This window comes from Colossoma macropomum, unplaced genomic scaffold, assembly GCF_904425465.1.
Source record: "Colossoma macropomum unplaced genomic scaffold, Colossoma_macropomum, whole genome shotgun sequence".
NCBI classification, from domain to species: Eukaryota; Metazoa; Chordata; class Actinopteri; order Characiformes; family Serrasalmidae; genus Colossoma; species Colossoma macropomum.
In genome coordinates, this window is record NW_023494803.1 from 15,190,437 (window position 1) to 15,212,572 (window position 22,136).

A 22,136-nucleotide genomic window follows, 5' to 3' on the forward strand; every position below is an offset into this window, starting at 1 on the left:
TCTTTTTTGCAACACTCTGCAAAATGGTTTCCCAGGTAACAAATGTTAAGAGCCATGGTCTTTGCCTCCCCTTGATTCTACTGTGAAACTGTGCTAAACTGATGATGATCTTCCGACCAGCCTGATTACAATACCTGTATGAAATTTCAGTTTTGTTTAAAAGAGATGAATGAGGCATGAAAAAGTGCTGTGCAAGGAGAAAAAGACATTTTACATTTTTTTTGTTTTGTTTTTTTAAACAAATCATTATACAAGCAGATTAAACACTCCCCTCCGCACCACTTTGACTAGAGACTCATAGAAATCACTGAGGAGAAGGTTTAATTCTGTCTAGTGTGACTCAACAACACACTCTTTTGGACTGTAGTATGTCCACCCACTCATAACTCATTTATATGAGAAGGGAAAGAAAATAAAAGAAGAGAAAAATAAGAGTGTTTCTGATAACCATAATCCCATGTAACATTTCGGGATATGGAGGGCTAACGAGGGATTCACAAAAGCATTTCTGCAGTATACTAAGCACTGAGCCATGATGTTTCATATTCCAGTCTCGACTGCAAAATTTTACTACTTGTCAGTCTAAACACCAAGCATAATTTTGGGCCCAACCTTCACTGTTAGCTTGTAAGCTCTCTCGTTAATCTAGCTAGCTAGCTAACATTAGAGGAAATCTAGGATGTCATTCTTTATCCAATTGTTCTTGGAGGTGTTGTATCCATATAACTACTTTTCTATTATTAAGGGATTAGTTGGAGGACAGTGGTTTCCTTCCTAAAGCAGCAAGCCATTCATTTCTGCTTTCCATGCTGAAATATTAAACCACATCAAATGGCATAGTTGACACAACAGCGCACAAAATAGCACTTCCAACACTTGAAAGTCATTCTGAAGTCCTAATTATGGAGGCATCTAGTTCTATAGAAATTGATCCATTAAGTGCTGTTGCCTGCACACAATCTTGTCTAGTCTTGTAGAAGGGGGATGGGTGAGGCCTATTAGAGCTTCAGTTAGCCACTACGTAACTTTATGATTACACTGAAAACAAAAAGGTCACCAAAGATCAGGTGACATGGTCAGTCTGAATTGCTTTTTTCTTCAACCAAATCGCTTGACCTAGAAAAACAAAATATTATTACAGTCCCTTAAAAGGTTGGAGAGTTCAGGGAAACACGAAAACAGTTTCAGAGGTCACTAGGGTAGTGACTATTGAGGCTAAGCCTTATCCTAGATTCAGCAATGAAAGCCTTTGTATAAAATTTCAGACAAAGATTATGTTTCAGATATTCACCTCATAGCTTGTATGCTGACAAACAATTGCAATTTCTAAAAAGCTGCAAATATAATAACACAGCAAGTAACAAAGCTCCTTCATGAATGAGATTAATTAAATGACCTGAAACACATCACACAGAAGCCTGAGGTGATTTTCCAAGTATGCCTCCACTGCTCTCATTCTCACACATGCAGAAACAGACTGACAGAAAGTATAAGTTTAGGTTTTTTGTTTTTCCCATTTAGAATCATAAAAACCATAACCCATTGGTAACTCACAGATTTATTTGCATTTCAGAAAGGTTCTGGGTGAACCAGAAGATGTGCAGCCACCTACACACTCACAGCTCACACAAAAGGCTGAGAGGGACTGAATCAATAGACTGATAAGGTGATGTGAAGGCCAAGCCATGAGCTCCTGTCCGCACAGCATCTATTAACAACACTCCAGCCACATCAGTGGTTCACATCTGTGATGAACAGCATGGAGGCTTATTTTACCAAGCAAACAATGCGAACAAACAATTAGCAAATAGTTTATTTTATACATAAACCTGAAACCAAACTAGTTTTATATTATTGGAAACTTCCACACCTTTGAACAGTAGTGTGGAATTTACAAATACAAGCAATGAATTTAATTATATTAATGCCTTTTTCTAGCACAGTCATCAACAAGCTTCAACAATGGGCCGTGCGTTCAAAACACTTCCACTAATTAAATGGAATGGCTTTGACTGGAACTCCATGCATGTTAAGACAAGACAGTCACCTGAAAAATTGAGGCTAGCAACAGGAGAGCACTTTTCCTGATGATGCATAACTAAAAAAGCCTAAACTGAAAAGTCGCAGCTACATTAACTTTCTTTGAGGAGCAACCCATACCTGGCAGTGTCTGCATTACAGATGATGTTTTCCCTATTTGTTTTAACGTCAACAAATGACATACAGCAAATGAAAGTTTTTTTTTTTCTGCAACAGCATAACTTTTCACCTAACTCACCTAATTCTATAATTAAAAAAATATGGAATCAACAAAAAGTTTAGAATATAAACATTTTTCAATAAACTACAACTGAGAAAAAAAAAAAAAAATCAATGAAATTATTACATTCTTCTGTTCCCACTGTCAATAACTGGGACTTTACAGTGAATTTGCTAGGGATTTAGAGTGTGTGTGTGTGTGTGTGTGCGCTCCTGTAAGGTTTTGTGAAACACAGCCTCATGCTAGGCTGTGTGTGTCAGAGGGAGTAGTCTGTCGGGCCACATGGAGAACAGGCTTACATAACAGTCCCCGCTACGTGTCCAACAGGGATCACAGTATGGTGGCAGGCTGCTCAAAGCTTACTTTTATCCATCTAATATCCATTTATTATCTCTTATACACTTACTCACTCGTATGCATTTGTCTTTTTGATCTGTATCTTTCCTCTCTTTGCCTACATCCATTTGAATTCTCTTTTATCATCTCTCATTTTATGATAAGATTCAAAGCAAAATGTAGATCATACTCAGTGTGATCTACAGTTGTCATGGTTACAATCAATTCAAATTCAAACACAATATGCATAATACTGTTCTTGTCTTTTGCGTCTCTGATGTTATAAAATCAGAAATCTGATAATTGCTCCTGCTGCTGCTGTTAACCAATAGTTCTACTTTAACATGCATTACAACGGTAAGCAACAGGAAAGCCTAGTTTCTTTATATATCTGTCTTGAGTTATAAGCTTTGCTATGTGAATCATTCACATCTGAAACATTCTTAATAAGAATGCCCAAATTTTAATCAGGAGCTATAGATCAATAAACTAACAATATATAGATTGATCGATCAATCAATAAATAAAGAAATAAAGAACCAATCAAACTACCAAGGTTAATCATGCTGACTAGTGGTAGATTTTAGGACAAAAATATTTTAATTATTCTTAGCCACTTAAACTATATTTTAAGCTAAAACTGCTTACAGTTTATCTACTGTCCTGGATCATTTGTGTGCCTCAAATAATTCCAACCCCTAGTATTTACATCTAGTAGAGGGCTGTGTGTTCAACAAAAATGTAAAGTTTGTGAAAACTGATCAGACTGGTTGATACTTCGCATTTCTCCTAAAACTGCATAACTGACTACGACCGCACAGTTCAAAACCTTCCTGACAAGAGGCTTTGAGACCCTAGCATATGCCATATTTGCTTTTAACCCAGTTATCTTTCCGCATTGTTCTTTTCAAACAAGCACCCAAATCTAGTATTATTTTAAAGTGAATTAACCCCAAACCGTCCCACTAGGCGCACGCACTGCACTTTTTTTCTGAAAGCGAGCTTACGAACAAAGCTGTCAGCTTCTCCACTGGCAGTGGGAGAGGCGGAGCTTTCGTCTGTCACGTCATCTCGCCGCTGTGCTCCTATAAACATTGAAGTTCCACGTGAAACGGCACGTACGAAGAGCTGTGCACGTTCCTGTGCACGAGATAGGAAGCTACCAACGACAGCTAAAACAGACCCGTCAAGACTGACATTGCGTATTTTGTGCGTCTTCTCGTTTCTCTGTGTCGGAAAAATGGTTCTTGGTATTGACATGGCCGAGCGGTGAGCACCAAACGCCATGTCGTCAGAGTAAACCTGAAGTTCCTGTTTTAGCCTGTGGAGCTATAAGCAGATGCACCGCGCGTCGACCGTCGAAACGTTCAGTACTTCATAAACAAGTCGCCGGTATAACTTAATAGTTTTTAGTTTCATTAATTTTGACTTAACCAAGCAGTCTTGGTATTATCCACATGGATCGCGGGGGGTGTCGTTTAAATGGGGTCGGTGGAGATGAGGGCCAAGCCGGAGAAAGCCAGGGGTCTGGAGGGTCTAACTACGGAATGATCACGCTGGAGGACCTGGAGTCCTTCTCCGAGGACCAGCTCTCAGACTCCGGCAACGGCAGTTTGGAAGAGGGAGAGATGATGGAAGACGAACAGCAAAACCGACTCCTCCACTATTGGCAGGACGTCGGGAGAGGACATCGAGTGGAAGTGCCGGGAGGTAAAACAGTGTTATATAGCTAGCAAACATTTTTTTTTTTTTTACATCTAGCAAGCATTTGCAGACATTAACGAAGGTTAACAAAATATGGCACCTGCTATAGAGTTTGTATTTTATTTTCATGAGCGACGTAGTTAACAGCATATTACATTAAAAACTCTGAAAAAACGTCTCACATTGTTTACTTTTGCTGTAAGACCAGGCCAAATTCTTATTTTGTAATCAGCTTATTTTAAAATAATAATTTCTGGTGCAGCAGGTTTTCTCTGCTCTTATACTCGCACATTATACAGCCGTATTGTTGGTGCCACGTGACAATCAAATGTGGGGCGGCAGATTACTCGGAGGGTGTGGGGGAGGCCGTAAACATTGCCTTGGATGTGTGGGAGGTGTGCGTAGCCTGGGGTGCAGTGGAACAGAAATTTGCCAAAGCCACATATACCTTATCTTATTCCTCATTATACTGTCAAAAAGTGTGTGTTTATAAACTTATCATAAATTCAGAGGCACTGCTGAGACTGTATTTTATTTGAGGTAGCTTAAGAAGAGCTGGAAGAGCTGTAAATGGTCTGTCTGGTCGAGCAGTCAGTAGTAGGGAGCTTTTAGTGATGTACAAGTTGTGGTTTGGTCTGTATGATGTCCAGTCAACTGACACTAATGTATCTGCCCAGGGTATAACTGAAATTACAGATTATGTTTTTAAGGTCCCACATACTGTCATTCAAATCAATCCAGAACTTTACTTAAAGCAGATTAAAGCAGATTTTTGTGAAAGAAAAAAAAGGCAAGTTGTAACAACAGTTGTAACAACGTTATCAATGCAGCTTATTATTGATATCAGCTTTAAGGGTGATTTGGCAAAAAATTGGTAAGTAATGAAGAGCACCATTACTGATACTGCTAGTAGCAGCGCACATCAGTACTATCAGACTCTATTGTCAGAGATCCTTTATATTTTTACATATACATTTATATTTTTATATATTTTACAGAAATAAACATTTTATATAAAATAAAAATCAATAAAAGGTAAATAAATAAAGCAAAAATGATTTGCCTTTCACACCACGCTGTAGTCTAGTTTGGTTGAACATGGGAGTCCGGCATCTTTTCAGACTCCAACAGGCCTGCAATCTGAAACCAGATTTACACTAGGGCTGCACTTAACAATTATTTTTATTATCAATTATTATTGATAATTATTTATTATCAATTAATCTAATGATTTTTCTTTTTCGATAAGTCGACTAATCCAACAACTAATCTGTCAATTATTTGTCAGATGTCTGATCAGAAAAATACTGGACCTCAAATTTAAAAGGATTCCTGTGACAGATTAATTTAATCAATGTATGTCATAAGAATGCTTTCTCTGAACTGAATCAGTATTTTTATTTAAGTAAGTGTAAAATGGTTATGAGAATGTTTTTAAAAATGTATTTCATCACTAAAGCAATGTGGCACTGTTCAGTTACTCAGCGCATCATAGTGGGCTTCTCAGCAATAGTCATTACTACATTAAATTAAAGCCATATTGAGGCCACAGAAAGCCAGTCAGTCTTAGAGGTAAACAGTCAAATGCTAATGGTAAATTAGCTCAGCTTATGTTATGAGTTTTTTTATCTGCAGCTTGTTCTCTATGCTTTGACCTAGACGCAGCCATCGCACTTTATAGTGACGCACCGATGCACGTTATGCAAATTGCCATATTTCCATAATCGATTATGTCGATTAGTTGTCTCAGCCCTAATTTACACTTACCCTAAAACCCTGCTTCAGCTACTAGGGTGAAGGCATGTTGTGCTGACCTACTTCTAGGGCCTGTGGAATGTACTCTAGAGGTATAACCCATCACAGTGTGGCAAAGGAACACCAGAATACCCTCCCCAGCTGTTCACATAAGTTTTAAGATCATGAGAGGAGAGTCTCTTGGATCAAGGTAGATAATCTAGTTTTATACTAGTTCTATTTTTTGAGCAGTCAGAAAGCAAACAGCTTTCAGATTTTAAATCTAGAAAATAAGACAGTTCAAGACCATCTCATTAAACGCCTGCTGTTTAATGTAAAATGGCATTAAGTTGAAATCAGAGCTCTCATTACTCAATGCACAGAAGTTGCTGCGGTTTAAATGCAAACCTGTTTTTTTTTGTTTTTTTTTTGCCTGTGTGGAGGAAGCTTATTTTGCTATTTATCAGGTTTTGCCTGTTAATTAAGCTATAACTTGAAACTTGACACCAAAACTAAGTACAAGGTAGTGACTGTCATACAGTGTCCTCACTCCTCCTAATAAATGAATAATTTTCTGGGTCTGTTTGACCTGTCAGGTTCTGAGCACAAAAGGGCTTTAGAAAGCTTTTGCAGAATTAACATTTCTGAAGGAAAAACAAAAGAAAAATGTGAAGCACAGGACCTGTTACTCAATATCATTATTCCTTTTGAGCTATAACAGTAAAACTTATATTATAATATAATGTAATAATAATATTTTAAGCCTTTAGATATTCAAATCTAGTGCCATAGATGGCAATTAATAAAGGTTTTACAGTTAGATCAGCACATTTGTCAAGGCCTGGTACTAATGCATAGGCTTAGAGACAGAACGCTTTGTGGCTCACAGGGATTAGCTGGCAATCCTGCTTGAACCGGAGGAGCTTCGAGTCCCGTACTGAAAAATTGTGGGTGACAGTCAATACACCTCTTCTCTCTTGCAGTGTGTCTACAAGCAACATCAAGAGTATTTGTGTCTATGTTCTAGAGTTATGAGAACTCTGTGTGTTCCTGTTTGTTAATTAATAGGTGGTAGCGATTAAGTGTACCTGAATAACCCACAAGTCATTCCACTACTAACATTATCACAGTGAAACATTAGTTCTTTAGTGGAGTATAAATTAATTTTTTTTTTTTGTAAAAAAAAAAACAAAACGTAACATTCTGGTTCACCTGTACAGTTGTCAGCAAAGAACACTAATTATCTGTACAAGAAATTATAAAATTTATATAATTAAACAATAAGAAATCAGCATCCACAGCATTGTACATCACAGTGAACACATCAGCATCCAATCCACATTGTGCTACAGTAAAACTGAAATTAATGTTTCGCTGAAAGATGTGCTAGTAGTCACAGTAACACATGAACCTTAATTTTGACAGGCAGTTCAGTTCTGAAGGTACTCCACATTGTTACAGTATGTGTACTTGCTCCTCGTCAGCCAACTTCTTGCATGGGGACTATGGTTTTGCACGTTTGTATACATTCTACTAATTTATTCTGCAGTTCCTTTATGCTTTTTAATGTACCTTAAGTGAAATACTATGAGGTTTCAAAAAGAAAAAAAAACAAAACAAAAAAAAAATTATAAACAATTATTGTCATATTGATTAGCATATGCTAATACACTAATCAAGAGAATCCCACCTGTGGCATGTGAATTGGCTGTTTAGAGGAGTCATCGATGAGCACTGCAGAAAAGCAGCAGAATTTTATTGTATTTATATATTTATTTTTACCCTGTTCTTTTTATCCATTGTCTTAAAACATGAATACAACCTTTGTGGTCAACTGATCGGTGAAAGTCAGTGTTGGTGAAATTTGCCTGTCAGACTGATGATTTCTTAAATGAGGTGAAAGTATTACAAACATGAATGGCTTTCCCAGTTTCTGAAATACTTTATACCCAGGATGGGGAGCTCTGGTCCCGAGGGCCAGATTCCTGCACAGTTTGGTGATTTTCCTGCTTCACCTGATTCAACTCATCAAACTAAACACCAGGTTGAGTTGGTGTGCAAGACCAGGGAAATCACCAAACTGTTTTGGACCCTGGCTCTTAGTTCCCCATCCCTCTTAATGCTTAGTTAATGATCACCTTTGGGTTCCTTGAAAAGGTGTGGGTTTGTACTGCTGGCACTGAGGCCTACTGTTATAAGGTGATTAATTTATCGCTCCAGTCCCCACATGCAAAGCAGTGTTTATTTGCCTTTCCCACTACACTAACCCTAAAACTACAGGAGGCTGACTGAGCTTGGTTTCTTTTTCTGTGTTGACGCAGCACAGCTTGCAGTGAAGCAAACTTTTGATAATGAAAACCTGTGAGAAAGCAGCAAAGGCACTAAAAGCGAGTTTATAAAAAACAGCAGTTCTTAACCATGAGACTTGGCAAGTTTGTTATTTATCAGGTTAGTTAGGCTTCTTCTGACATGTGAAATGAACCAGGAGGCTAATTTTCTTGTCATGCCCTGTAAACATAGTAGCATTCAAGGCCAGTGGCATGCAGCTTTGATAAAAATCCACGCCTTTGTATTCACGCATAAAAAATACACATAATAAAGTGGTAGGAGACTCTGGTCAAAATAGGTCTTCACATAGGTGCTCCTAAATAAAAATTATTTTTGCATTTTAAAAAACAAAGGATTAAAAGCAAGCTTTTCATTTGTTCCTTCTTGCACCTTCTCAAAACTGTTATAAAACAATGTCTCTGGAATCAGACAACATGTGGATAAAATCATACAAAGTTACATTGAAAAACTGCAAAAAACTCAGATTACCAGTGACAGGCACTACTCTGGACACAGTTAAACATGTGGAAGTTCTCATTTTTAAACTCTAAATGCCCAGTAAGAAAGGAGTATGAAGACTGCTGTGCAGCAAAAAAATGAAAGGCTTTTCATGGTTAATATGTATTAAAGAGATATGGTTTGTGTTATTAGTAGTCAGTGTTCTAATGTGACACTAAGTACATACATACCTTGAAGACACTTGTCCCATTTGTGTATGTTGTCTTGTGTGGAGCTGCATTACCAAAAATCAGTGCAGACTAAGTTACAGAGATGTGAACTGTGAGGGAAAGTTTTAACTCCTGAAATGAGAAAAACTCAGTTCTCCTTTTGCTTTTTCAAAAAGAAAAGCATCCTGCACACTAACAGTCTGCCCATTCTAGAAGAGCAAATGAGATCTTATTTGCAATTAAAGAATGAGTTGCAGATATGAGCTGTGTGCAAAAGAGTTCATGAAGTTTTAGCTCCTGAAATGAGGTGGAGAAACTTTGTTCTCCATCCTTTTTTTCAAAGTGGAAAGCATTCTGCACAATTTCACAGTTTGCCCGTTTTGTGAGAAGTGAAGGACCTTCTCATAGATATTCTTCTCATCTTTTTTCTCAGCATGAATGATCTGATGAATTCCAAAAAGATGAATCTTGTCATGTCCAGTGTGTATAGTTTGATGTAAAATCATGTTTGAATATTTCAAATTTTTGTCGTTTTTTGCATCAGGTTAGGTGTTTAACAGCCTTAACATGCCATGTTCAGATGTTTCTGATTAATCTAGTCGATCATTAAGTTCTTCAAACGATAATACAACATGTTTGTGTTCATAATTACAGTTTGAAATCCTATAGTTGCAAGTTTTTTTTTTTAACTGCATTATGTCATGTAATCTTGGTGAGGACTCAGCAGCTTATATCAGTAAGATAATGTAAAAATTAAAAGGAAAGTTAAAAAAAAAAGTCAAATAGCTCAAGCTCAGTTATTTCACTTATTAGGTTTTTGTAAGACTAATGATGTGTTTCAGTTAAAGAGTTTCTTCTTTCTTCTATGTTCTATGTGTTATATTGGTACTCAGGGGAGGGTAGGAAGTCTATATTTAACTGTGTAAAGCGCCACCCGCTGCATGTCTCAGGCAACTTGTGCATGCGTGTTTCAAAAGGGATGCAGTGCTTGCAGTTCTGAAGTAAACAGCTATTAGCATTTCAATTACATTTGTTTTGCACCATAGTGAATGGTGCTGTTGTATTTTGTAATTTTCTATTTTTTTTTGCTATTCACTCACACACACACACACACACACAGAGACAAACATACAAAGATACACACATGGGATGTGCACAGGTACTCGAGTACTTGGTTAACCATTTGGGGTGCCATTGTTCAAAAACTACAATCACTATTCAGATACCCAGTTTCAACACAGGAAAAGGGAGATTAACAATTCAATAAAACGCCACTTTTATGTTTTAACAGGACTGAAAAGTGTTAGTTTTGCTCATATTTGTGAGAATGTATGCATGTATATTATTAACACTTACAAAACAAGGCAGTCTAAACATGAGGAGCATGTTGCCAAGGACGCATTGTTAAGGACATGATTGAGAAGATGCAGATAGCTCAGCTTTAACGCAAACTAGGCTAGCTACTCTAGCTGATGTTAACTAGGTCCAGGTGACTGCTGTGCTACTATGTTTTTAGCCTCTTAACACTAGTGCCATCACATTAAAAAGTAAAAATCCCTATGTTAATTTCAGCTAAGGTACTTTTTTTAACCGGATATTTGTTCACACTCAAATATCAAAATTAGTCAGAATACCCATCCCTTAACACACACATACACACTTTGCAGCTGAGCCATTATTGTTCCTGAACATTTCCACTTCACAATGAGAGCACTATTTTTTTATTAATAGAATATACAGAATAACTGTCACAAGCCTTATCCCAACCCAAATGTTCTTTTTAACCAGGGGTTTCACAGAGCAAGTAAAGCACTCCAATTTTAAACAAATGAATTAACTTTTGGTCAGTGTGTTTTCTGAAACACTGAGCTCAATAATACAAATTCGCCTTAAATGTAATGTTCAAACACAGTTTTAATCTATATGCAATTAAATTAGGGTGTTAGAAAAAAGTTGAAAATGGGGTACCAGCGTTTTGTGTGTGGTGGAGAGATCACTTAAAGTCTACGTGAACTCAGAACGCATTTTTTTCCTTGATGTGATGTATTTTCGAGTGAAACAGGCTTCTTGGGCAGGAAATAATTGTGGGTGGGACATGATTTTATTCTTCTTGATTTGTCTGGATAGTGAAAAGCCATTCCGTAACAAAGGCTCTGAGGGTTAGCATGAACTGTCTTTTTTACAAAAAAAACAAAAAAACAAAATAACCAGATTGTCAAAAATTGTATTACTATCATATTTTGATAATGTTTTCTGTAGTTTTTGAAACATGATCCATTAATTGTCGTAGCTTTAATGTACCTTGTTTACTTTTTTATGATGTAGACAAGGTGAAACACCAGTTAGAAGGGTAGGCAGTTAGCATCCGTGTTGCTCTTGCTTTTCCAACAATTTCACTGCAAAAGCAAAGGAAGAAGACCTCAAGAAAAAAAACAAAGTCAGGTTAAACCAGGGGTGCCCAATCCTGGTCCTGGAGATCCATCACCCACATGCACAGCTTAGTTCCACCTCTAATCAAACACACCTGATCCAAATAATGAAAGCCTTCAGGAGCATTTAAATATGAGAGCCAGGTATGTTGGAACTGAACTCTCCAGGGTGCTAGATCTCCAGGACTAGGATTGAGCACCCATGGGTTAAATAAATCCATGTATGAGTGTAATTACCTAAAGTTTGAGCATGAGATGGACTGTGTGTGTGCGTGCGCATGTCACTTCTTCATCAGCTGACCCCCTTAGCTTCTCAGCTCCCAAGAAAACTTTATAGAAAATACTGCCAGATATCTGAACTACCTCAGTCCCATGAACAAAGTCTTCCAGCTTAAACAAGCTGAGATAACTCATAAGTGATCATATTACAACCGGCCCAATAAAATGAAAGTGAGAAAGTGAAGAGAAGAAAGGAGGTTATGTGCTGATATACATGTTTGGGTAGTCGGAGCAGAGGTGATCCACAGGTGTTTGGTCAGGGAGATGTGGGAAGAGGGGAAAGCAGCCAAGATCAAGGCAAGCACTGATGCAAACGTCAGATGGTGTTCAGAGGCAGGCAGAGATTACTACACTTCCAAACAAAAAAAGGGGGGGGTGGGATAATGCACCACGATAGATCGTGCTTAATGTGACCAAGAACATGAAATAACAAAGTTAAAGGTCCATTTTGATTTCAGGTTGACACATGGCCTAACATTTGCTCATGTTGCCTTCACAGACATGGCAGAACCCATTCAGCAGATAACAACCAATAATAATGGCACACACCCCAGAGAGACAGTTCCCTACACATTAATGTCCCGCGAGGAGAAGGTATGTACACACATCTGAATTACGGTACAATGAGCATCTGCAAATTTCACTTTAATTATTTAGTTTCATCTTTGGCATATCTGTACAATCTGTATACATTTACACGCACCTTGATAAGATGTGAATAACAGGAAGGAAAAAAAAACAAACACATAACTGGTCACAGACAGACAATTTATGGTTCTACTGTTAGCTTTTTTCTGGTGCACAGGAGCACACAGAAGAAGTGCAAACAATTTTTTAAAATTCAGTTCCACTAGAAAAGCAAACATTTTATTTAGCAATCAGCATTTTCTTTCAGTAAGCCCAGTATGGTTTAAATGCATAACATTTAGGACTGTAATCTTGAGTAACTTTTAAAACTGCTCTACGGCAACAACTGCAGTTGGACTAATAGCTGACCTTTTTATGATTATTTATATGATTATAAAATCACAGTTCTCATTTGTGATCATTTAAATTACAGTAATTACCCTGTTTGCATTCATGAGCATATCAGTGTGCACCTGCACTTCTGGGAGAACAACACAATATATCTTACAAATGGTAACTTACACTATATTGCCAAAGGTATTCACTCACCCATCCAAATCATTGAATTCAGGTGTTCCAATCACTTCCATGGCCACAGGTGTATAAAACTAAGCACCTACGCATGCAGACTGCTTCTACAAACATTTGTGAAGGAATGGGTCGCTCTCAGGAGCTCAGTGAATTCCAGCATGGTACCGTGATAGGATGCCACCTGTGCAACAAGTCCAGTCTTGAAATTTCCTCGCCACTAAATGTTCCACAGTCAACTGTCAGTGGTGTTATAACAAAGTAGAAGCGATTGGGAACGACAGCAACTCAGCCACAAAGTGGTAGGCCACGTTAAATGACAGAGCGGGGTTAGCGGATGCTGAGGCACATAGTGCACAGAGGTCGGCAACTTTCTGTAGAGTCAATCACTACAGACCTCCAAACTTCATGTGGCCTTCAGATTAGCTCAAGAACAGTGCGTAGAGAGCTTCGTGGAAAGGGTTTTCCATGGCCGAGCAGCTGCATCCAAGCCTTACATCGCCAAGCGCAATGCAAAGTTGAATGCAGTGGTGTAAAGCACGGCACCACTGGACTCTAGAGCAGTGGAGACGTGTTCTCTGGAGTGACGAATCACGCTCCTCCATCTGGCAATTCGATGGACGAGTCTGGGTTTGGTGGTTGCCATGAGAACGGTACTTGTCTGACTGCATTGTGCCAAGTGTAAAGTTTGGTGGAGGGGGGATTATGGTGTGGAGTTGGGCTTGGCCCCTTAGTTCCAGTGAGAGGAACTCTTAATGCTTCAGCATACCAAGAGATTTTGGACAATTTCATGCTCCCAACTTTGTGGGAACAGTTTGGGAATGGCCCCTTCCTGTTCCAAGATGACTGTGTACCAGTGCGCAAAGCAAGGTCCATAAAGACATGGATGAGCAAGTTTGGTGTGGAAGAATTTGACTGACCTGCACAGAGTCCCAACCTCAACCCGATAGAACACCTTTGGGATGAATTAGAGCGGAGACTGCGAGCCAGGCCTTCTCATCCAACATCAGTGTCTGACCTCACAAATGCGCTTCTGGAAGAATGGTCAAAAATTCCCATAAACACACTCCTAAACCTTGTGGAAAGCCTTCCCAGAAGAGTTGAAGCTGTTATAGCTGCAAAGGGTGGGCCAACATCATATTAAACCTTATGGATTAAGAATGAGATGTCACTCAAGTTCATACGCGTGTGAAAGCAGACGAGCGAATACTTTTGGCAATATAGTTTATGTCAAAAGCTGATTAGCTTTGTTAGGCAAGTATAAATAAAACACTAATAAGCTTACCTCAGGAAAAGGTTGTCAAGGCGAAGGTGGCAACATTTCATGCATTCAGGCTAGGGTTATTCCCTCTAAATCACACTGCTGTATGACTGTGTGTAGTCAGAATTCTTGGTTAATAAAGAATCTGACAGTTGACTAATTGCATCTATTTATTTATGTATATGCATTATGGTTACAACAAATATTCAATAGAAATAGGGCTGCAACAAACGACTAATTTGATAGTCGAATAATCTATCGATTATTCAAACGCATAATCGATTATTCGGATTATGAATCATTCATTTACCAAATAACTCTTATGTAGCTATAGGCTGTTAAATGTAGTTTGAGGTTGTTTTTATACATTTGCTAACTAACAATGAGGATAAATAACCTATTCAAAAGATCACACTTTTAATGAACTTTCCTGCTAATACAAAAGATAAATATAACTCCAATATCTTTTTCCTGTCAAAAGTACCAAGGATGTGCAAAGTATCAGCAATAAAACATAAAACTAAATCAGTTTTCCTTTAATCAAGTAAATAAAAACAATCTAAATTAAAATTTTAAATTTACACAACGCATTCTGTGCTTTGTGCCCTGTGTAGACAGACAGCACCTAATCTGATCTAATATTTTGTACTAACATTAAAACCTTATTCTCTGTTCATACGGCTCTTTTGTTATTGTTTGCTATCTGATGTCAACCAGAGGAGGATGCGTTCTCCTTTTGAGTCTTGGTTCCTCTCAAGGTTTCTTCCTCTTGCTTTTAGGGAGTCTTTCCTTGCCACTGTCGCCACTGGCGACCCTCACGGGGGCTCGGACCCAGACTTTTTCTGTAAAGCTGCTTTGCCACAACGCCTGCTGTAAAAAGCGCTATATAAATAAACTTTGACCTGACTTGTTGCAACTAAGTGCTACATGTCAGCATCTCTCTGTGCTCCTGTGAGAGGCTCTCTCTCCTCTGAAAGCAGATATTCCCCGCTGCAGAGAAGATGCGCTCTGATGGAGCGGATGGGAAAGTGGCGAATGTTTGTGGCAACCCTCTCTATGAACAGATAAATTAAATTTGAACGATTTTGTGTAAACAGTTCCTTTCAACGGTAACTCTTCATCCAGTTGCCTTGTACCTCCTGAAACTGCGACGTGTTTCCTCCTCAGATACTCCATCATGGAGGATGTGCTCCCATGCCAGCTGAGGTTGGCTTTACAAATAGTACAACTGACAACCTTTTTTTCCTAAATTTTGGCGTGAAATGCTCCTAAAACTTTTGAGAATTTTGTTCTTGAGGCTGTCAACGCGCTTTTGTTAAGTCTCCAGCAAGCGGTAACGTCAAAACATTCCTAGTGAACGTGAGAAACACGCATACGTGATGAGGTCACCAACTAATCGTCTATTGAATTAGTTGCCAACTAATTTGGTCATTGATTTTAGTCGACTAAGACGAATAATCGTTGCACCACTAAATAGAAATACAAAATAATTTCTAATTCCAACATCCACGTGTCAAAAACAGTATCAGAAATTCATCTGTTGCATGTAGAGAAGGAGACCCAGGTTCATCTTGCTTTTGGTTGGTTTAGAGGTCTTTGGCCCATTTTGTGTTCTTACCTCAAATGACCACACCAGAGCTGCGAGAGGACCAAGACTGATTTCAGCAGGTCTCTGTATGCTTATTTGGTGCGATTTTTAATGGCAAACATTCACACTTGTTCTAATGTACCGCACTAACAGAGCACCAGAGTTGATTTTAATCAAATCAAACCATGCGCCTTTAATGTAATATAGTGAACAAAAATGTAAACACAACACTTTTTACTGAAAAGATTTTAGGGTAACCCCACAGAACAGGGCAGTCTGTGAAACAGAATTCTCACATTGGTATTTGGTGTGACCACTGTTTGCCTGCAGCAGAGCAACTCATTTCTCTGAAAAAATCCTGGATTTTCTTTTTTTTTTTTAATCTAACTACTGCTACATTTTTATTGAACAAGTCTGAGACATGCTTGATATTTGCAGCTAAAAGAGTTTTAGCCTGGTTTTAGCTAGGGATGCACCAAAAAGAAAATTTTTGACCGAAACAAAAAAAACAAACAAAAAAAAAAACCAATACCGAATACCAAGCATGGTTTTTCAGAGTGTTTCATTAATTTGCCACTTTTTTCACAATTGCATAAATTAAATAGGCTAAATGTATTTTTGTTTTGGTTTTCAGAGAAAAAATAATTACTAATCTGCAATTTAAAAATATATATTGAACACTGAACATTTTTAACATCCCAGCAGACATACCAACAAAGCACGGTGACTTAAATAAATTAGCAACAAAAAAAACTCCATAAATTAACCCATTTTGACATACTGTGTTGCACTAAAACAAGTTTGACGGGACTAATTTTGCTCTTTTTATAATGAAACAGGCAGTTGGTCAGTGTTCTACAAGTACTGATCATATACATGATAGAATACTACTTGTAAGAATTATCTTCATAGGATTTCAGTAATATTTTCAGTTAGATGAATAATGAAGTAATGACCGTGTCCTGTTTTGTTTTTGTCTTACAGTGTGGAGATGTGCTTTATGAGAAGAGACACTATGAGAAAGCACACTGGGCCTGCATCACTGTCAAGGAGGATACATATGAACAGAGCATCTGTTATGGCTTCATGAGAATAATGAGATACATCTGCCAGCAGAATTCATTAGGTGACTGACTTCTCATATCAACCTGGACAGCAATGTGTAATAGATTTGCAATGGAAAACAGTGTTCATATCAACACATTCATGTAACATGACCAAACAGGTTCTTCTCCCCCCACCTTGTATCTTCTAGGCAGGTATCTGGGTATGACTATACCTATTGTGACTGTGGTTAATACAGATGAGATGCACACCACCCTGTCCAGAACAGTCACAGTAGCATACTACTTGCCCGCAAACCACCAAGATCAGCCACCACAACCCTATGACACAGAGATAGTCATTGAGCAGTGGCCAGCCACCATAGTCTACACTAGGTAAGTTACATGTTTTAGACACTTGTTTTGTCATTCAGGGTAGTTTAATGCGAAATGGTGCATTTTGTAAATCATAAACCTATGCAATGTATTCGTTACCAATTCATGTAATAACTTTCTGCGAGGTAGCTTTTAGATGCATTTAAAATTTTGGACGTCTAGTTCCAATCACTGTGACCATTTATAACTCTTAGGTTTTCTACAAAGGCGCATTTTATGTCAAATCACTTCAAATGACTTTTCAATATTTTAACGATGGAACTGTGCAAACATTTAAAAAAATTAGTGTAATTCCTCTTTCATTTAACAACTCATTATTAATTTTCCAAATTTCAGGCCCTTCGCTGGTGCCACAAATGAAGTTACCATAATCAGTGAGATTAACACTATGGCAGAGATGTTGGATTCTCCAGTAGTCTGCGTCAGTGACTCGTTCATTGTGGCTGGCTATACCAACCCTGCAGCTGCCAACCGTCAGAATGAGATCTGGTTCCTTGAAAGGCCCTGAAGTTTCCCATACTAGAACAGTTCTGTCCCTGAACCTTGTTCTTCATCCCCTTCTCTTCCCACCCAGTCTTCACAATCTGCAAATTTCAACAGTCACTTTGTTCTTCTCAGACAATGAAATGAAAGGACAGAAAGAGAGAACGAAGAGAAAGAGTTTCAAGCACTCGAAGAGTCGTTCTAGTTCTCAAGGATCAATGGACACAATTTTGTCAAGAGATGTGTTAGTTGTGGCTTTTAGCGTCCCAACAAACTAATAGTATCTTTCCTAAGACACAAAAGAAGTTCCTTACTTTTCCAACGACTTGTTGAGGTGCACGGACATTATCGCGTCAGTTTCCCAGGACTGGAACTCAAACCAAGCAAGCACTCGTCTTTGGAAATAACACCCATTCATGCTAAAGGGCATATCTTTGTAGTTTATGAGCATTGCTGCTTTCCCATATATAAAGCTAGAAAAAAATATACCATTACTAGTGATGCTACAAGAACAGCTAGATCGTACAGGGCAAAGATCTCTCTTTCTCTCTCCCTTTCTCACACGCGCACACACACACACCTAAACAGACTGAATGTATCAGTAAAATAGAAATGAAAACATAATAGAAAAACAAACCAAAAACTGAAAACCTTCTGCTGTATGACAGTCATGCATGCTATGTGTACTGTGTACGATCTCCATTGTGAAGGTCAGCATTCCTCATTGTTAAAGCCATGATCACACAAGACTCTAGTATGCCTACCAGTTCTCCAGTTCTTTATCTCCTGCATTGCATTACACCAGCATTATTGAGTGTACACATACAAGCCACTGGACACTATTGCTGCCATAGTGTACATGAGGGAAATGTATACTCTACAGAAAAGACAAACACATACACACAACAATTCAAATGTTATTTCAAAAGTTATTTCAAACATTACTGTTTTTAATAATAAACAATTTTATTTACTACAACTGTGTGTAGAATGATAAACTGAGCTGTAAATGATTCCAGAAGTGAGAAAAATGTATAACACCAAGAGTTATATTCAGAGGTGCATAGTAATGCATTACATTTATTGTGCAACATTTACGTGCAACTTTTTGAGTACTCATATAAATCATTTAGAGTATACTTCATATTGTTACTTGAGTGCAGCTGTAAGTATGTTAATGTTACTTTCACCGCATTACATTAGACTGCATTGTTCCCACAATTGTTTGTCATTTTTCCTAATTTTCTCCCCAAATTAGTCCGGTCTAATTTCACCCACTTGAGCACATGAGCACAGTCTTCCTATTAAATAATGTGAAGCACCATATGTGTATCTTTTTAGCCGCTAACGCAAAATCTGAGGAGAATGCTAACTGCCAGTTCTGTTACATCAGCTAACATCACACTGAGGGAGGAGGGGAGAGGGAGAGGGAGGGGGAGAGGGAGAGGGAGAGGGAGAGGGAGTGCCACCCACAACGAGTGAAGTAAATTTTGCTCTCTTGGACTCCTGGCCACGGATCACCAGGGATTGAACTTGTGAGAAATATTTTACCTTTCATCCTTATTTAATCCACTGTTGTTCGTTAGTCGCACCCTTACACCTCTGTCAAATCATAATAAAGTCATGTGCATGACTGCATCGCTAATCCAACACAGCCTCTTAACTGTGATGAATATGAACTAGCAGTGTGAAAGTGTAGCACTAATTCCACTGCTCAACAGGATGACCACAATGACAAACAGGAGGCAATTCTATGGAAGGAGATCATCAATTTTTCCGATCTTCAACTGTCCAGTTTTGGTGCTCCTGTTCCCTCTGCAGCCTCGGCTGTTTGTTCTTGGCTGATAAAAGTGGGACCCAATGTGGTCTTCAGCTGTTGTAGCCCATCCACCTCAAGATTTGATGTGTTGTGCATTTGAAGACGCTTTTCTGCTCACCACAATTGTACAGAGTGAGTTATCGTCGCCTTTCTGTCTTTATGAACCAGTCTGGCCATTCTCCATTGACCTCTCTCATCGGCCACCAACAATCATGCCATCAAAATGTGATGTGAAGTGAACATTACCTGAAGTTGCTGGCACATATAAGCAAGATTGTGCTGCTGCCACACTATTGGCTTATTAGATAACTGCATGAATGAGTAGGTGCACAGGTGTAACTAATAAAGGTACACACTGCACAAAAGTCTTAGGCATCCAAGAAAATATGTAGATATTTTTCTGGCTAGTAAGCGTTAATTTGGTCAAAAACAATCAAACATTCACCACTAACATTAGATTAACTACAAAAAAACATTCTGTGATTGTATGTCTGTTACTGTTTTAACTATTTCCAGATCTCTCCTTGAGGAAGCCTCTGATTTACAGTTACCATTGAATTCCTGGCTAATCAGTAATTCCTTAAACTGCATTCTTCTAACTGTATTTTAATCTAAACTTTCAAAGCCTATATTAATATAAAATCCAGATCTATCCCTCATATATATTCTTGACAAAATGCATCAACCTACACATTATGTTGCATGAAAAATAAAGGAAATGTAAAATCAACATGTATCAGATGTAGGTTAAAAAAACAAAAAAACAAAAACCTTTTCTTGATCATAGGGCAGGAATGATTTGGGGAAAATATATAATTGCAATTTTCCTCACTGATACTGTGACTGCATTTTAAATAATGATTATAAAATCAAGGTCCAGCCCTATTTTTTTGCCATAAAAACCAGCATAAACACTTTGTAGCTAGAACAATGAAGTTGATGTTTGACAGTTTCTTGTTGCAGATTAATCATATAAGGAAAAAGCTGGAATGCTTATAAATGCAAATAAGTCCATCTCCAAATTATCCATGTTCATTCTAAATCTCTTTCTCTCTGCCTATCCGTGAGCTACTAGCTAGATTGTTGTCTGTGTTGCTATGCGACCCAGCAGTCTGCATGCCAACCTTCAGAGTTAAAGGTTTGTGAATTAGCAGTTATACATTAACTCCTACGCTTAAGACCATTTATTGTTAAAACTGTTAGAATGATTAACAAAGCTTTATTTTTACTGCAAAGGAGGATTTTTTTACCTAATGGTCTAACTCATCTACAGGCAGTTTACGAATACTGTGATATTAGGATTAAATTCCCCTCCCTTAAAACTTGATAAGACAACATTATTAATATAATAACGACATGCTAGTTTAAATTCAATCAATCATTAAATCACGTCATCAATGCCTGACCATTCTATTAAAAATGCATCCCACAGTCCATGTAAAAGGTAAAACAAATGCTTTGCTATCACTCATCTGCCATTATGCAAGAAAGATAAGCATCTATCAGGAGTCAACTGTTAAAACAGGCAGGTTGTGAAGTGCTGACATGCACTGAGAAAGCAAGGTTTAATACTTAATCTTGTTTGGTGCAGATCATCGTAAAAATCTCGCAAGCAGTTAACTAAACCAGGGTTCCCTTGGACGCAAACAAAGACCTGCAATTTTTGGCTAACGATTTTTTAGTCATTTGGTGTGCAACCAAGTACAACAGAAGTGGTCGCACCTTTCAAAAATGGACCGAACTGAAAAAAATGTTTAACTGGTTCACCCTAAAGTAGGTGCAGAAGCAACCTGAGAAACATCAATTTCTTGTGTTTTAAACCCAGTTGTTTGCAGCACTATAATTTACAAAGCATATTGTGCTTTCACTGAAGACATTAACTGATTTATCCAGCTCAGTCATGCAGCCAGTTTTCCTTGGCAATATTGTGCAAAATCCTGCAAACTGCCTTCACAGTTAGAATGTTTTAATACATTTTTATACACACAAACACACAAAATATACTTTGTATCTTTTATATACTATACATAATTAGTATTTGCTATTTCATAATTAGTCATTTAACAACCTGTCCTGTACACTTGTGCTTACATCTTCGAGTGTTAGACTGCACTGGAGGAAATATTACAGTCGTTCGCACAGTCAGTAGCAGCAGCTGAGCTGCAGCTTTCTAGGCTTGGTTAATGCAGAAGGCTGCGAGACCACGCCGCTGCGTGATGCAGCTGACAGACACAGGTACACCGCAGGCGGGATAGTGGACACACAGGCCTGACTAGCAGACTGATATCGCTGCTGTCAAAAAAGAAAACCTCTCCATTTTTGTAGTTTTTCAGTTTTTGACATGCCTGGTGCCCTTCACATTGTGTGGAAATTTTATGAAGAGTGGGCCAGAAGAAACAGCCCAAAACGACTTGGGAAAAAGTCTAGTTCCATTATTTTACATTAAAAGTAAAGTATGTTTTTCCTTCTCCTATAAAGTTATCATTTTGGAGATATGAGTTTTTTTTTGAAAACAGTGATATGCTAAAGGCCAAATCAAGGATAAAGGCTATGATTACCACAAGAAACTGGTGGTTCCTTCCATATGTCACTCCAATGTTTGCTTCCTTGATAACAACCTGGACTAATATGAACTCTGACTACACTTGTAACT

General features: G+C 38.1%; 2 protein-coding genes across 2 annotated transcripts in view; one reads left to right on the forward strand and one right to left on the reverse strand.

The window, feature by feature from the left end:
* Positions 1-22,136, reverse strand: part of fancm (FA complementation group M) — a 57,298-nt gene that overhangs the window by 28,886 nt on the left and 6,276 nt on the right. The window lies entirely within an intron of this gene.
* Positions 3,653-19,314, forward strand: soul3 (heme-binding protein soul3). Its single transcript, XM_036592848.1, has 5 exons — positions 3,653-4,306; positions 12,238-12,332; positions 16,727-16,868; positions 16,998-17,181; positions 17,518-19,314. Exons 1-5 carry the CDS (start codon positions 4,054-4,056, stop codon positions 17,687-17,689), a joined length of 846 nt encoding a protein of 281 aa, XP_036448741.1. The 5' UTR covers positions 3,653-4,053; the 3' UTR covers positions 17,690-19,314.

Bases quoted from the DNA above. Each gene is read 5' to 3' on its own strand.
- soul3 (XM_036592848.1), top strand. From the start codon at position 4,054: ATGGATCGCGGGGGGTGTCGTTTAAATGGGGTCGGTGGAGATGAGGGC. The intron at 16,869-16,997 runs GTGACTGACTTC...TGTATCTTCTAG, and splicing joins CTGCCAGCAGAATTCATTAG to GCAGGTATCTGGGTATGACT. The intron at 17,182-17,517 runs GTAAGTTACATG...TCCAAATTTCAG, and splicing joins GCCACCATAGTCTACACTAG to GCCCTTCGCTGGTGCCACAA.